The 13947-nt window shown below is 45.3% G+C and overlaps 1 protein-coding gene across 13 annotated transcripts in view; it reads right to left on the reverse strand.

Moving 5' to 3' along the window:
* Positions 1 to 5998: 5998 nt before the first annotated feature.
* Positions 5999 to 13947, reverse strand: part of MAP7D2 (MAP7 domain containing 2) — a 91798-nt gene continuing 83849 nt past the window's right edge. For 11 of the 13 annotated variants that reach the window (XM_074323353.1, XM_019755439.2, XM_019755440.2 and 8 more), the window contains 5 exons: positions 13461 to 13517; positions 12943 to 13021; positions 12034 to 12220; positions 9343 to 9618; positions 5999 to 7540 (listed from right to left, as the gene is read on the reverse strand). In XM_074323353.1, coding sequence (XP_074179454.1) covers positions 9369 to 9618; positions 12034 to 12220; positions 12943 to 13021; positions 13461 to 13517 — 573 coding nt within the window. In that variant the 3' untranslated portion in view covers positions 5999 to 7540; positions 9343 to 9368. The remainder of the gene's footprint in view (positions 7541 to 9342; positions 9619 to 12033; positions 12221 to 12942; positions 13022 to 13460; positions 13518 to 13947) is intronic. The other 2 variants (XM_074323356.1, XM_019755443.2) reach the window with 2 other exon arrangements.

Consider the following 13947-nt stretch of genomic DNA (forward strand, 5'->3'; position numbering starts at 1 on the left):
GTGGAAGGAGGGAGCAGTACAAGGAGCAGCCTGCCGCTAACTTCTTCACACCTTTGACCACAATGGAATGAGGATAGAATGCTGGTGCCATGGCAACCTTCTTAAGAGCCAACAGACTCAAAGAAGTGCTGCCCCAGAATCCTGATATCATTGAGCTGCCTTTGGAGCTTGTTATGTATTACGTGCGATTGATAAATACCATTAATGCTGAGCCACTTTCTGCAGTGTATAGTGGAACCATCCGAACTGGTATATGTATTCTCAATTCTAAAAAAACATTTATTCAACAATGATTTATTGTGGGGCTACTCTGTGTAGGTGCTGTTCTAGGTGCTGGGGATCCACAAGCAAACACAAAAGCCGGGATCCCTGAGACTATCATTTCATGAAAGAATGTGGGTCTGGCAGAAAGATATGCAGATGAGAGGCCACGAGTTTTAATTCACAGATTTCCTCAGTAACAACTGCATTTATTCACTCATGAATGTTTACTGAATACCTGTGTTAGGTGGTAGGAATATGGCAGCCCTGCTCTCAGAAGGCTTACAATGAGGGAAATAGACATTAACCAAAGTATCACACAAATAAATGTTTCATCACAAACTGTAATATGTGTAACAGCAGACCTGACCTCATCACCCATCACAATTGCAAATAACTTCATAAATTGTCTATTGTCTCTCTTCCCTACCAGACTATGGGGTCCAGGAGGATGGGGATAATATCCAGCCTCATTCTTTGCTCCATCCCATCCCTAGCAAAATGCTTGACATGGAGTAGGGAGTAGGTATTCATACATAGTTGCTTAATAAATGAGCATTTATAACATGGGTTTCCTCCTAGATGACACACACACAAATTCTCATACCAACTGTGCTTCCAGAAAAAGGGTGCAGGTATTCTGCTGGACTGAGGAATAAAAGGCCCTCAGCAAAAGATTCCCAGGAATCTGCAAAATCATCAACAACTTCTGGTGAGGGAAGCTGGTTGAGATCAATTGGGAAACTTGCAAATATAGTTTATTAGGTTGGTGCAAAACTAATTGCAGTTTAAAAGGTTAAAAATAGTTGCAAAAGCCACAATTACTTTTGCACCAACCTAATACAAGCTGTGTAGACTGGCAAGAGCCTCTAGGGGTTGGGTCTGTGTGATCTCCCCAGGCAGGAACTTGGAGGTGTGGTAGGCCAGGGCAAGCAAGACTCCAAGGCAAACGCTGGGCTTGGAGCCCAGCTGTGCATTTCTTGGCTGTACGTGACCTTGGACGAGCGACTTCACCTCTCTTGGCCTTCATGGTAAAGTGAACGTGGCAACAACAGCGCTCATCTCAGAAAGCGGTTCTTAATGTTAAGAGAGAGAATGCATGGAAAGCCCTTAGCATGATGGCTAGCTGGCTCAGGTCAGGTTCTCCATGAACAGACTCAGACCAATTAGCATGTAGGAAGTGCATGGAAAGTACTCAGGGGAGTGACAGAAGTAGGAGGGAGAAGTTGGGCTACAATGCAGTCTCAACAAAGCTGTTTGGTGAATCCACAGGGAGCTCGGAAGCTGGGACAGCCCTTCGGAGTTGGCCCACCTTGAGACAAAGGTCTTTGTACAACGAATTATACAGTTATTGGATACAGGCTGACCAAGTGAGGGGGTTTCATTTAACCTTGGTAAGGCAGCCTCCTTCTGTGAAGGGCAATTCTCAGGGAGGAACTCTACCCACAAGACTCAGTAACTGTACCTCCGGCATCTGGCAGGACAAATACCTCAGCCCCAAAGGAAAGGTCCATCGGGCAGTGAGCCATGCCATCCACTATGCCAGCATTTCACCTGAACCTTCACTGCCATCGCAGCAGCTCTTTAACATTTCCCAAAGCCTGCTGAGGACTTCAAGTTTCCTCATTGTCCAAGTATAACTTCCCAAGGGTTAAAGGCACAATTGTGATGTAAAATACACCATGAGCATATATCAAAACCGTGTTTCACTCATTAAGGGGGATGACACAGCTGGATCAGAGGAGGACACGGGAGCTAATTGTTATATACACGCTGACGTAGGTCTACACACACCAACACACACGGTTAGTAAGGAAAAGAATGCTGGAATAAGATTGCAAAGTTACATACAAAATTGTTTAGTGCCCTACAGGGCCAAACAGACATAACCTTTGGAGTTAGCTTTTCTACAGGACAAGTCATGTGCAGCTTTCTGCCTACAAGTGAGTAACTCCAGAGACTGGGTCCTACTCAATAGCACGTCAGTCATAGGTCACATCGCCCTAAACTCAGCAGCCCCGTGAGCTGCCTCACTGAGCCCACACTCTAGCAGGGCTTTGAAGGGCGCAGTTCTCTTTTGCCCTCATTTCCACGTTTTGGATAATTTCCTACTATTGGTGAACACTGAATACCTTGTACCAGTTATGGGGACTGTCACCGCACAGTGGTGGCCCCTGCGAACCCTTCAGAAGGCCAGGTCCACTGAGCAAATGGGATTTATCCGTTCCTTTTAGGGGTACCAGTTAGGACTCAGTTTGTTCTAAAACAGCTTTTGAGTTGCATTCAATCCAACAAGCTCTCTGGAGGCATGTCTACTGTGGATGACCTAGCCCCTTTCTGGCTATCAATTCTTTGTTGAAAACTTTCTGGTTGTTTCAAAGATGAGCCCACACAGTACTAGGAAAATGTGATTACAAGATAAGTGCAGCCAACCGAGAGTTGTTGGCTCTAATCCAAAAAAGTGACTTTACGCAAAGGTTCAATTCCTTGGGACTCTGTTCCTTGCATTTTACATTTCCTGAGAAAAGGTGAGATGGGGAAAGCCAGTCTTCGTACTTTCCCGGAAGTGCACTAGGCTGGCCACTTTAGATGTTTCCCCTAATGCCAACCATCCCTCAGTGCCAACTGGAAGGATTAAACCATCATGGGCATTTCCTAACTGCCTCACAGAAACTTCTTGTTTACTGCAAAACTGAAAGGAGGGGTGGGATTGAATTCTCCAGGTGCAACATCTGAGCTGACCTGCAATCTCTGCCTTTTGCAGGCTGCCCTCAGGCTCTGGGCTGTAGGAATGATTTATTTCCATAGTGCATCCCATGCCCACTGTCTTGGACCCTCACCTGGACCTCAGGGGCAAGAAAGAAAAAAGGCAGCACTGACACACTCCCTCCCTCCCGGTTCACATGGGCCATCTATCCCAGAAACACAGGGGCAAGGAGAGCCAGCCCACGCGCGCCCTGATCTGGTGGTCACAGTAAAAGGCGCTCTCCAAAGGTGCAGGATTTTCAAAGCGTTTTAAATCAGTTTCACGCACTCTGTCTCTCCTCGAGCTAGAAGGCCCATGCTGGCATCTGATAAGTGAGCCCATGTTTGACATTTAATTCAGAATTTATGCAGAGAATGCGACACAACACAAAACAGCCCACATGAATTAGGTTACATCAACAACACCTCCCCAATGTTACCTATTGGAAGGGGGAGAAGGGCATGTGACTGGTTGACGGAATACTACTTTCAAATCCCATGTTCTTGTTTCCAGGTGCTATGGGAACTTGAACTAATGATAAAGCCAAGCTCTGCTGCTTTGAGCAGACGAGTGGATAAGAAACCCTTGCAAAAGCAGTCGGATGAAAATGTTGTAGAATTAGATAGCAGTGATGGTTGCACAAATTTGTGAATAAATAAAAAATGGAACTGTATACTTTAAAGGGGAATTTTTATGGTGTCACTGTGAATGATATCTCAATGTTTTGTTTTGTTTCTTAATTAATGCACACTCATAACTAGGATTCCCCATGGGGGTTCGGGCCCTTCTCGGCTCTAAGCACCTGCTCTAGCAAAACACTTCTGCTGCTCTCAGGGACAGAAGAGCCTGTCAGCTCCCCTGGCAGTACCAAAGGTGAGGACCTGGAGTCAACTCCAGCTCTGCCAACCTCCAGCTGTGTGTCCTTGGGGACGTAACCCTCTTCTACCTACCTCATAGCCTGGAGAAGTCTTAGGACGATCTCACATACAGCAGGAATGCAGGACGTGCCAACTGTTAAGGTCCACTCCTGCAGGAGCTTAAACCACGGTGAATGGAGGCCACTGCTTCACATCTCCTGACATCACAGCGCATCCTGGGAAAGGGGGCATCAATTCAGGCTCTTTAGAGGCTGACACCAAGCCTTGTGTCTAAATTTTCCCTTGACTTAAAACCTTGAACCCTAATTTGTACCCTCGCCTTGGACTCCACTCCTGTCTTTATGATTTCCTCACTGACACCCTTATCCCATCAGATATTAAACTCAGTCCCTCAGGAGACACTAAACCATGTGCTCTCTCTACAGAAACAAATATTCCAACCCCACCATCATACATTAAAATCTTACGACTCTTGGGTATGGCACTGATCTCTATTTCTATGCAGTTTTAATTATGGAAGTTTTATCATATATTGCTTTGTGGTCATTTTCTTACATGAATTGTACGATTACATTTCAAGTTGCAAAAAAGAAATCCCATTGACTGGAACTTCATTTAGTTTATAAATACTGCACAAATGTGAGGGCCACCTACTATTAGTCTTCCTCACAAGCACAGGTTTTCTCATTTGGGGACATGGCTTGCCTTTCCATTTCCATTGATTCTAATGTCTCACAGTCAAGTTTTAGACATAGCTTGTTATTTCTAGGAATTACCTGGGCTTTGTTGGGATCTACTTCCTGCTTATCATTAATGGGAAAGAAAACTTGATTTTTCTTTATTTAGTAGTTGGCTCCCCTGTGAAACTATTCTAAGAGTTTTTCAGTTGTTTCTCCTGGGTTCCACCCAAAGACATTACTGTACAGGCTTCTCTTTTCTAATGTTTCTAAGAGTTCTCACTCCATTTTCTTACCTAGTTAAGCTTCCTGAAAGATGCTGAAGAGTGGGAATGGAGGTCACCTTGTGCTGTGCCCCAATGTAACAAATGGGTGTACCTCCAGAAACAAATTAGTTCTTTACATTTGCTTTCTAAATTTAGTTTACAAAAGCATTTGCTAATAGAGAGCTATGCTGTGCCCCAATGTAACGAATGGGTGTATACCTCTAGAAACAAATTAGTTCTTTACATTTGCTTTCTAAATTCAGTTTACAAAAGCATTTGCTAATAGGACAGCTGTGCTGTGCCCCAATGTAACGAATGGGTGTACCTCTAGAAACAAATTAGTTCTTTACATTTGCTTTCTAAATTTAGTTTACAAAAGCATTTGCTAATAGGAGAGCTGTGCATACTAAGACAAATTTAGAATGTCTGCAAAATAGAAATTGCTCTTAGGAGTGGCCTCCACTGTGACCTTCTGGCCAGAGCTCCTGATAACAGAAGCCACTTGTAAATGCACTGTCAAAGGCCAGAATATGGAAAGTTAAGAGGTCCACTCCTGTACCCTCAGGAGGGGCTTTGTCAGCAGAGCTGGGGAAGGCTGCAATGACTGGGTCCCCAGCTTTGGAAATAGCAGCTCAGAAGCTACCAGGAGGGTCCCAACATCCCCATTCCAGCCCTCCTCCCTGGCTCCCCATCCTGGCTGGTACTGTCTCCCTGGCTGCAGGCAAGCCGTGAGTTAGAAACAAAAAATGAGTTAGATACAAAAAAGCGGGTCTGGGTTTCAGCTTACTGGAAAATAAGGGTCACCGTTCCCATTGCAATTGCAATTTTGTTTAAATGCCAGAGTGCTAGGTGGAATGTTTTCGTAGATTACACTAAGGTTAACTGCATCTTAACTAGCAGAAATCCCTCCCGTCAGCGGTCTGAAAGCACAGCAACTTCACTGTACTTAGAAGTTCATCATGTCCTAGAGCAGCTCATCACTTACGCTTATTTCCACAGTTGGCTTCACTTGGAACTGACAACAGAGGAATTTTAATGAGTTTGACAGGGAAAGAACACCCACACAGGATTTTTGTTTTTTTTCCCCACATGGGTTTTAAAAAAAATCTGGTTTGGTTTCAGCACATTTCTTCATTGAGCCCACAGAAACAAAACACTAGCACGCCATGAGACTCTTCAGTGAAAATGTATTTCACGTGAAACACAATGTACACATCATGCAAACGAGGCATCACCACAGTCACAACGGTGCTGTGAGGTACAACAGATCACAACAGAACAGCTGTAAGAAGATGGCGAGGCATTTTTTGAAAGTCAGACTATGCTATCATTTTGTGTGCTTGTCATAAAAGAGATTTTCCCCGACAGTCATCACGATCATTGGCACTGCATTAGTGTAGGCATATATTTTATTTAGTATATACACATACACAAACATACACAGTTTCCATAACTAATAAAGTCTTATATTGTAGCTGGTTTTAAAAGCACATGAACAAGATGATTACTACTGAGACTTCTTTATATTTCCTGGTTGCAACCTCAGTCTGAATTATGGATCTTTTCAAACTCTCTATTGTACAAGTCAAAAAAAAGTTTCAAAGAAGAAAAGGTCATTTTAATCTGAAAGTCACATTTCACCACAAAAAAAAAAAAAAAAAAAAAAAAAAAACAAAAACAATAAAAAAACCACTTTATTAAATGGCATAAAACGCATGGAGTATACATTCTAGTGTCATTTGTCCACGTTCAGATGATTTTATGTCAAAGTCTGTTAAAATGACATACTTGGCCAAGTTCAGGGCCTCCTAGTTTCAAAGCATAAGATTTTCATTGGTGCCTGGTTTTACTAGAGTTGAGCAAATACAGAGCAAACAAACAAACAAATCCCCAAGATACAAGAGAAAAACAATAGCAACAACATGAAAACCAACTAGCTGTGCATGATACACACAACTCATTCAGCCCAAAAGCCACTCGATGGTATGGAGTGACTACACCTTGGAAATTTTAAGGTGCCGCATGAAAAGCTTTTTGCTAGATTCAGCTGCCCATGTCTATAAGAATATGCATAAGAAAACAGACATCACACTGGTTAATGGCTTCCTTACTCAGCCAGACTTATTCTGTTAGCCCCCCAAAGAGTAGTAGGGCAACACATTTTGCAGGTGACTAAGCTTAATAATGAAAAACAGCTTCTTAATAGTAACTGCCCAACAAAGAAACCCCAGAGGGGGAACCCTCCAGAATTTCTTCTCCTTCTAAACACAGATAGGGAGATATGCAGCCCAAGTTCAGTATATGTTTAAGGAGAATCTGGGTAAATGTCTAGATTATTTACAGGAAACCACATCTACATGTTTATGTGCTCCAACTTTGAGAATAAGAATGGTTACAAGATGAATTTCCAAGTAGGAAAGACTGCGTTTTGGAGGATCACTATGATAATAGAGTAAGCAGTACAGGAAGCACTTTATCAGCAGCAGAAAACTCATAAATAGAACTGTAACATGAAACTTTGCTAAAGCCCGACAAAGGCCAACGTGGCAAGGTTTCTACCAAGGGTGGCCAGTGTTTGACATACTAACTAGGAATACATTTACGTTGGGATCTAACACTTTGGAATCCAGTGGTTAAGGACAGCAGGAGCTTCCTCCGAGGGCCAGCAGCGGATGTGATCACCAGCAGCTTCAGGGATTCTCCAAACACCACCTGTGTCAATTCACAAACAAACCCTGGTGAGATGAACGAAGAGACTGAGTATTTTGCACTTTGTAGTACCTACAGTATTCTCTCTCTCTAAAATGCTCAACTTTCTACCTTCTTGGTAATTATGATTTCCTTGGTTCATACCGAATCTCTCAACAGGAGTGCTACAGCAGTTTGTGTAGGACTATTCTTTTAGGTGGGCCAAATTTTCTTTGTGTGGGACTGTCCTAAAACCTGCAGGATGTTTAATGTCCCAAGCTTTGTTTCCCAAATGCCAGTGCTGCTCCCAGCTGTTGTGACAACAAAACCCCTCAATACATTTACAAGTGGCCCCCCTTGGGGGTGGTACCACCCCTAGTTGTGAAGAATTTGAGAACTAGACTACATGACAAATGAAAATATATAAGCGGTGTGGATACAATTATTTAGCCAAGATTTTTTTTTCTTTTTGGACAGGGACTTTGCATTTCTTTTAGTTAGAGATGTAGAAAATAGATTCGAGGAGCCTAAGTTGTGTGTATTTTCTGGTCCTTACTGGATAGTGAGGTCCGTGAGCTGAAGGATTCAAGGTATGCTAACAACAAAAGATACTTTATACCAAATATTAGGCCATATAACTGTCAGAGAACTAGAACGTTCAGGTGGTTTTTGTTTTTGAAGTATCCCAGAAGGCAGCTGCTCTTCCAGACCAGGCATATGGTTTATTCTAAAAATTACCTGCCACGCATTCCCTCTTATGTGTGAAAGAAGCACAACTGCTTTCTCCAGAGCCAAGAGAAGCGAACTCTAAAACTCGCTGTCTACAGCCAATAGCTGAAGTCAGCTAGAAATAAGTATATGACACACCCCAACCGTAGCCCTGTGGCCTCCTCAACCTGCTTCCTCATTTGAGAAATAGATTGGACTACATCCTCTCAGGCATTGAAGTTTTGTTATAGGAGTGGAGCATCATAAAAAATAAAGTGACAGAGTATGCAGAGAATTTATAAAAACGTCTTTAAAAGGGTTTAAAGTGGGAGGGAAGTTGTCATTAAGTTACACAAAAATTTGATGATAAATTCTATTTATGTTTTCATCACTGAAAAACAAATAAGCCCCAAACTGAAGTAAATCCAATGTGAGGTGTATATAAGTAATTGCACACAAATCCAGAGTGTTTAGAATCCATAGATAAAACTTACTCAAATGAGAAGAGCTTCTAGAAGGTCTTAGGCAAGAAAAAAGGCCAAAAGTGGGGAACAAAAGATTCAGCGCACAAACTTCAGTTCTCCCCTTCCCCTCCACTCCCTCAGGTATGCTCCAAGAACAGATGTTTGCTTTGAAAGATTCCAGAATGGATCAACAGAACTGGAAATCATTTGGCCCAACACTCATCAACATATGTGAATAATTCGATAAAATGTGCAATGTCACTGACTAAAACTAGGGGAGAAATTCATTTTATTAACACCAGTGCCTTGTACCAGTATTAGAGCATTCTCTCTTTGCCTCGAAATCAGGTGCTACTCGAGACAGATGGTTGGTCCAACTTTTAGCCAGTGCTTCTCAACACACACACATCCCATCCACACACCCCTAACAGCAGGGGCGGGCTTGGCGGGTGTTGCACTGAAGGCTCCCATATGAAGGATTCACTTGAAATCCATCTCAAGTCTTGTGTGTGCTGCAGTATATACCACATATTCATATTCCTGTTTGCATTTTTCAATTAAAACTGACCATCCAGGAGGCTGAGTGATGTTTACCCTATCTTCACAACCCCAGTTGGAGAGTTACGGACGTAGACTATCATCAAAAGACTGTACCTTTCATTAAAGAGGTGTTGTATTTGTCAACAGAAGGTGTTCAGGGTATTTTCTTGGCTGGGACTGTTAAATCCTTCGATCAGGTTTTTGTTACAGTCATCCAGGCTGAGATTTTCACTGGATCTCTTGGGGAACATGGGGGGGCCGGTGAAATCTAAGAGATCTTGCAGAGCTCGGGCATTACCAGTTCCATTTTGGTCCAGAGACACCCCAGGAATCATTTCACTCACTGGTGAAAATTCTGGGATGGAGATAAGCTCTTCTTTTGAAACAGGACTGGGGGCATGGGGAGAGAAAGGGAGAGGGAGAAGGAGAGGGAGAGACAGACAGACAGATAGACAGATAGAACTATTAATTCTAATACTTTGTTATACTACTTTTCTAGAGAAGATGGATTTAGAACCAGAGCTTGCGTATAACACACTGTGGAAAATACAAGTTAGTTCAAATCTGAGACGCTGACAGACACAAGGACCTGGGATGAGAACAAGGGAAGTGGGCTGAGCAGGGCTGTGGAGGCCAAGTTCACAGGAAGGAAGAAAATAGGACCCACAGGCAGCAGCACTCGACTGCAGAGGAGGCAAGCATTTCCTAAACCTTCGAAATGGGAACCCAGACAGAAGGCAAATGCTACAAGTTAAAAGTGAGCTGAGGAAGGGCCCTGACTAGCATTGGGGCTCCGGGTGCAACCTCTATAGCAGTGGCGCCTTAGGTGAGCTGCTTTTCCTTCCCCAGCCTCAGGTTCCTCTGCTGTAAAATTGGACGAACAGTCATTTCTCCCTACCAGGCTCATGTGGGCGTCATGTGCTCATGCTGGGGAAGAGTTCGTGTGGAGGGTTGGGGCCACAGCTAACAAGGACCCCACCATCCCCCCAAGTCACCTGCACACTGAATCTCTTCCACGGCTCCCTCTCTAAAGTGAGGCTTTCCCTCCACCCCCCTGACTTATCCAGCTCCTGCCCAGCAGGCCTGGGTCTCTCTCTCTCTCTTCTCCCTAGAGATGGAAGGAGTGTCATGGCTGAGTCAACCACAAGCCTAGCTCAGGTGAGTGGTGGCCTGCCATTTGAGGGCCTGTTACCTGCAGTCTCTCTTAACAGCCAGAGTAAGGCTGCTGCCAGGTTCGTCTGTTCTTTTGTTCCTTGATAAGATCTTAGAGAAGAATCTAGAAAAACCCGTTGAACTGCAGAAGCTCAGAAGAGCTGTCTCCCTCACACTGAGCAGCAGCTGACCTAACACCACTTCTGATGGCTGCAGCCTGGGCAGACTGCCTCATTAGCAGAAACACCCGCCCCACCTCCATTTCCTGGGTCTAAACAGCAGGCCAGAGCTTGGGGAGGACACAAACTTGGGCGCAGCCTCCAGGAATCCCCTCTCTTCAAATGCAGAGGTGGCCACAGGGAGATCCCAGTGCACACACAAAGCCCCTTCACTTTCTTGTACCTTGGCAGGGACCATGTCTTATCCCTTCCCCCCACCCAGACTAAAGAATAAGCACAGCTGGCTCAGCATACAGGTGGGGAAAGAACGTTGTGTTAACCTTTAAGGTGCCTCCGCTGTTTTCCCCTAGGGGCAGAGTGGTGCCAGTTAGGGGAAGCCTGCCATGAGGGGGAAGCCTGCCAAGATGGCAGCCAGTGGTGGCAGGGGAGCTGGAGGCAAGAGCTGAGGAGGCCCTGCTGTCACTGTGCAGGACTCGCCCTACTGGTGACAGGGCTGCTGGACCCTGGGTTTTCACATATCTGGCTCAAGGCCAGGGTGCACATGCTGGGATATTTGCAATCAGCTGCCCTGGGAAAGACCCTCCTCCCCATGCCCCGCCCCCAGACTGAGCTGAGAAGTCAGCCAAGGAGAGCAGAGTCAGCGATCGTGGCTGGAGCTCTGGCAGAGCTTCTGGGCCACACTGTCAATCCCTCCTGACTCAGAGAGCCGTCCCCCACTCCAATGGAGCTGGCTCTGTTCCAGTGCCTGTGCCCCAACCCCTCATGAACAGACTTCTCCTTTCATCTGGGATTAATCTGCCTGGTGATGTCATCCACAAACATACCAGTTTAAGAATTCCTTAAGTTTTTAGAATCTGAAAGCAAATTAGTTCCTTTAACAAGTCTCTAATGACAAACTGACATGAACATGAGACACTGGACAAAGTGGGCCCTGTCAGTGCCCCACCCAGATCTCCTGTACCTGCGGGTGCCCCCATCCCCCAGCTGCAGAGAGAGCTGACAGCTAGGGACTCAGTGCTGCCGCCTGTTTTCTTGACAAGTGCCTTGGGCTGATGGGAGCCCATGCCCACAGACATGATCCTGCATCCTCCCACCCTGAGTGGCCCACAGCCAATGGCTGGCAGATAAGTTGGCATGAAGGCCGCCTCTCTCTGGTGGAAATTCACCCTCCAGAGCTCCCGTGGGACCAGCTGAGACAGCATCCTTGCCTAGTGACCCCCCCACCCATACTGCTCCCTGCTCCTGCCGCCTTCTCCTGATAACTGTCTCCGATGAGTCCCAGGCACTAGGCCCTCTGCCTCAGGCTCTGCTTCTAAGGAGCCTGACCCAAGACACGAATGTACCACTGAGAGCTTTCCAGGACGGCAAGCTCACCTACCGGAGGTGACCTGGGTGTGTAAAACACAAAGAGATCAACTCCGAGGCAGCGGAGGTGTTTGGCGATGAGGCTCAAACGCGAGAGAAATGGACTGACCTCACATCCATAGACTGAACTTCTTCGGTTGAGTCATCCAGACTGTTTGATTTCCCATCAAGAGCATCCAGATGAACAAGTCCCCCAACTGGTTTAAGCCCATTGGAGAAAACGTCTCGGGGGAAAGTTTCTGGGGCAGCCCGCCCCACACCGTTAACTTCCTGGCAGGTGCTCAATCCGTTGATTTCTGATTGAGAACACAAAGTCCTTCTGTTAATCGTAAAATACCCCAAACAATGGAGCAACAGAGGAAATATATATCGAGGCAATTAATTTAATCCATTGTTTTTACCAACAATGCAACATCTTTTGCAAAAAGAAACCCAGGTAATCATCTTCACACAGTGGAAGAGAAAACAAATGATATCCCCAGCATTTGCGCAGGGCTCAGGACCCACCCAGGAGGTTGGGTGTCGTACACTGTATAGGTCCTCAGTTCTGGAAGTAGGTTCTTGAGCCACAAGGCAAAGGAAAAACGTGAAGAGTAACTCTGAGATGGATACACCTTTTCTGACTTTGGCTACCATGAAATATTCTAACCTCGGAGTTCTGAGTGTACATGCTGGAAAAGAGCTGGACCACTCAGGAGTGGAAAACAGGAGAAACCGTCATAGAACAGCCGTCAGTTCTTAACAGAACCTGCCCAGCAGTTAAGCTAACCGGAAAGCCGCAGGGGCCCGCAGACAGGTAGATCCTGGCTGCGATGATCAGAGTAACCAAGGAACTCAGTGGTCTCCAAATGCACCTGACAGACTTGTGCTGCACATGGAAACTCCAGCAGGGAAGGGACACTGCACAGGTCCCTTCCAGCAATCATGCTGTTAGGACCCATGGGTGCTTGTCCCCTGCAGGACGTGCTTCGAGCCTTCATGCTGAAAGCAAGAACCTAAGGACCAGACCTCTACTCACCTATTTTGTCCGGGACAACTGGCTTTGCCTTCTTTTCCACGTACACAGCAGGCTGAAGCTGCACTTTTAGGTCTTCTTTCTGAAAACAAACAGAAGGAAGGCTGACTTTACATACAAAGACAAATGCTTCTGAAAAGCATCAGAGGATTTCTGGAACCATGCTGGGCCATCTGCCTGCTCCATGATCACTCTTTGAGTCTTCTGAGCTTACCACAAATCAGCGTGTTTCCCTTAGTACTAGGTCACCACTCTCTTTTGTATTCATGGACTACTATGTCTTCCCTCACCCCCGCCCCCACCCCACCCCCATTTCTCTGAGGAAATTTTTAAGTGACCCCCATCTCTGAAACTCCTCTCTTTTCAGGCACCTACAGCCTCCTTAATCTAGCCAGGAATAAAGCAGGAAGAGTCCATTTTTTCTGGCGAATCCTCTCCAAGACCTACAGTTCCACTGAATGGATTCTGCTATTCTTTTTATTCAGTACATGAAGTATTAAAATGGTACACCGAATGCCTACCTTCACTTCTGGAGACACATCACTCTTCCTTGTTCGCTTCATGATTTCATCTATTCTCTGGAAACCAAAAAGAACCAGGTAAGAGGACTACAAGACCAAAAACATACCAAAGTGGCTAGGTCTATATGCAATTTCACATTTCTCAGAAAACTCAAAGTTTTCCATTGGTTTTGCAGAGATACACCTCTACCCTATGAACAAGGTCAAATGCTTGAGAAGTGAATTAGTAAGTATCTCGAATCCACATTGAATTTATATCCCATCTTTCTCCTCCCTCTCCTTAGGTTATCTAAAGATCACCAAATCACCACCTGCCGTTCTAGAGGCTGAGGTGCAAGTCAGGAGGGGGGAGCACAGATTGGTCTCCCAGCTCCCAGGCCTACAGCAACACAAAGCCCAGGCTGGAGCTAAGACACCATAACAATGGTCCTTTATAATCAGCCAGCTGAAACCCAACTTTATCCACAAGTGCATTAAATGTAAATGG

The sequence above is a fragment of the Rhinolophus sinicus genome, chromosome X (assembly GCF_036562045.2).
Source record: "Rhinolophus sinicus isolate RSC01 chromosome X, ASM3656204v1, whole genome shotgun sequence".
In the NCBI taxonomy this organism is placed as follows: Eukaryota; Metazoa; Chordata; class Mammalia; order Chiroptera; family Rhinolophidae; genus Rhinolophus; species Rhinolophus sinicus.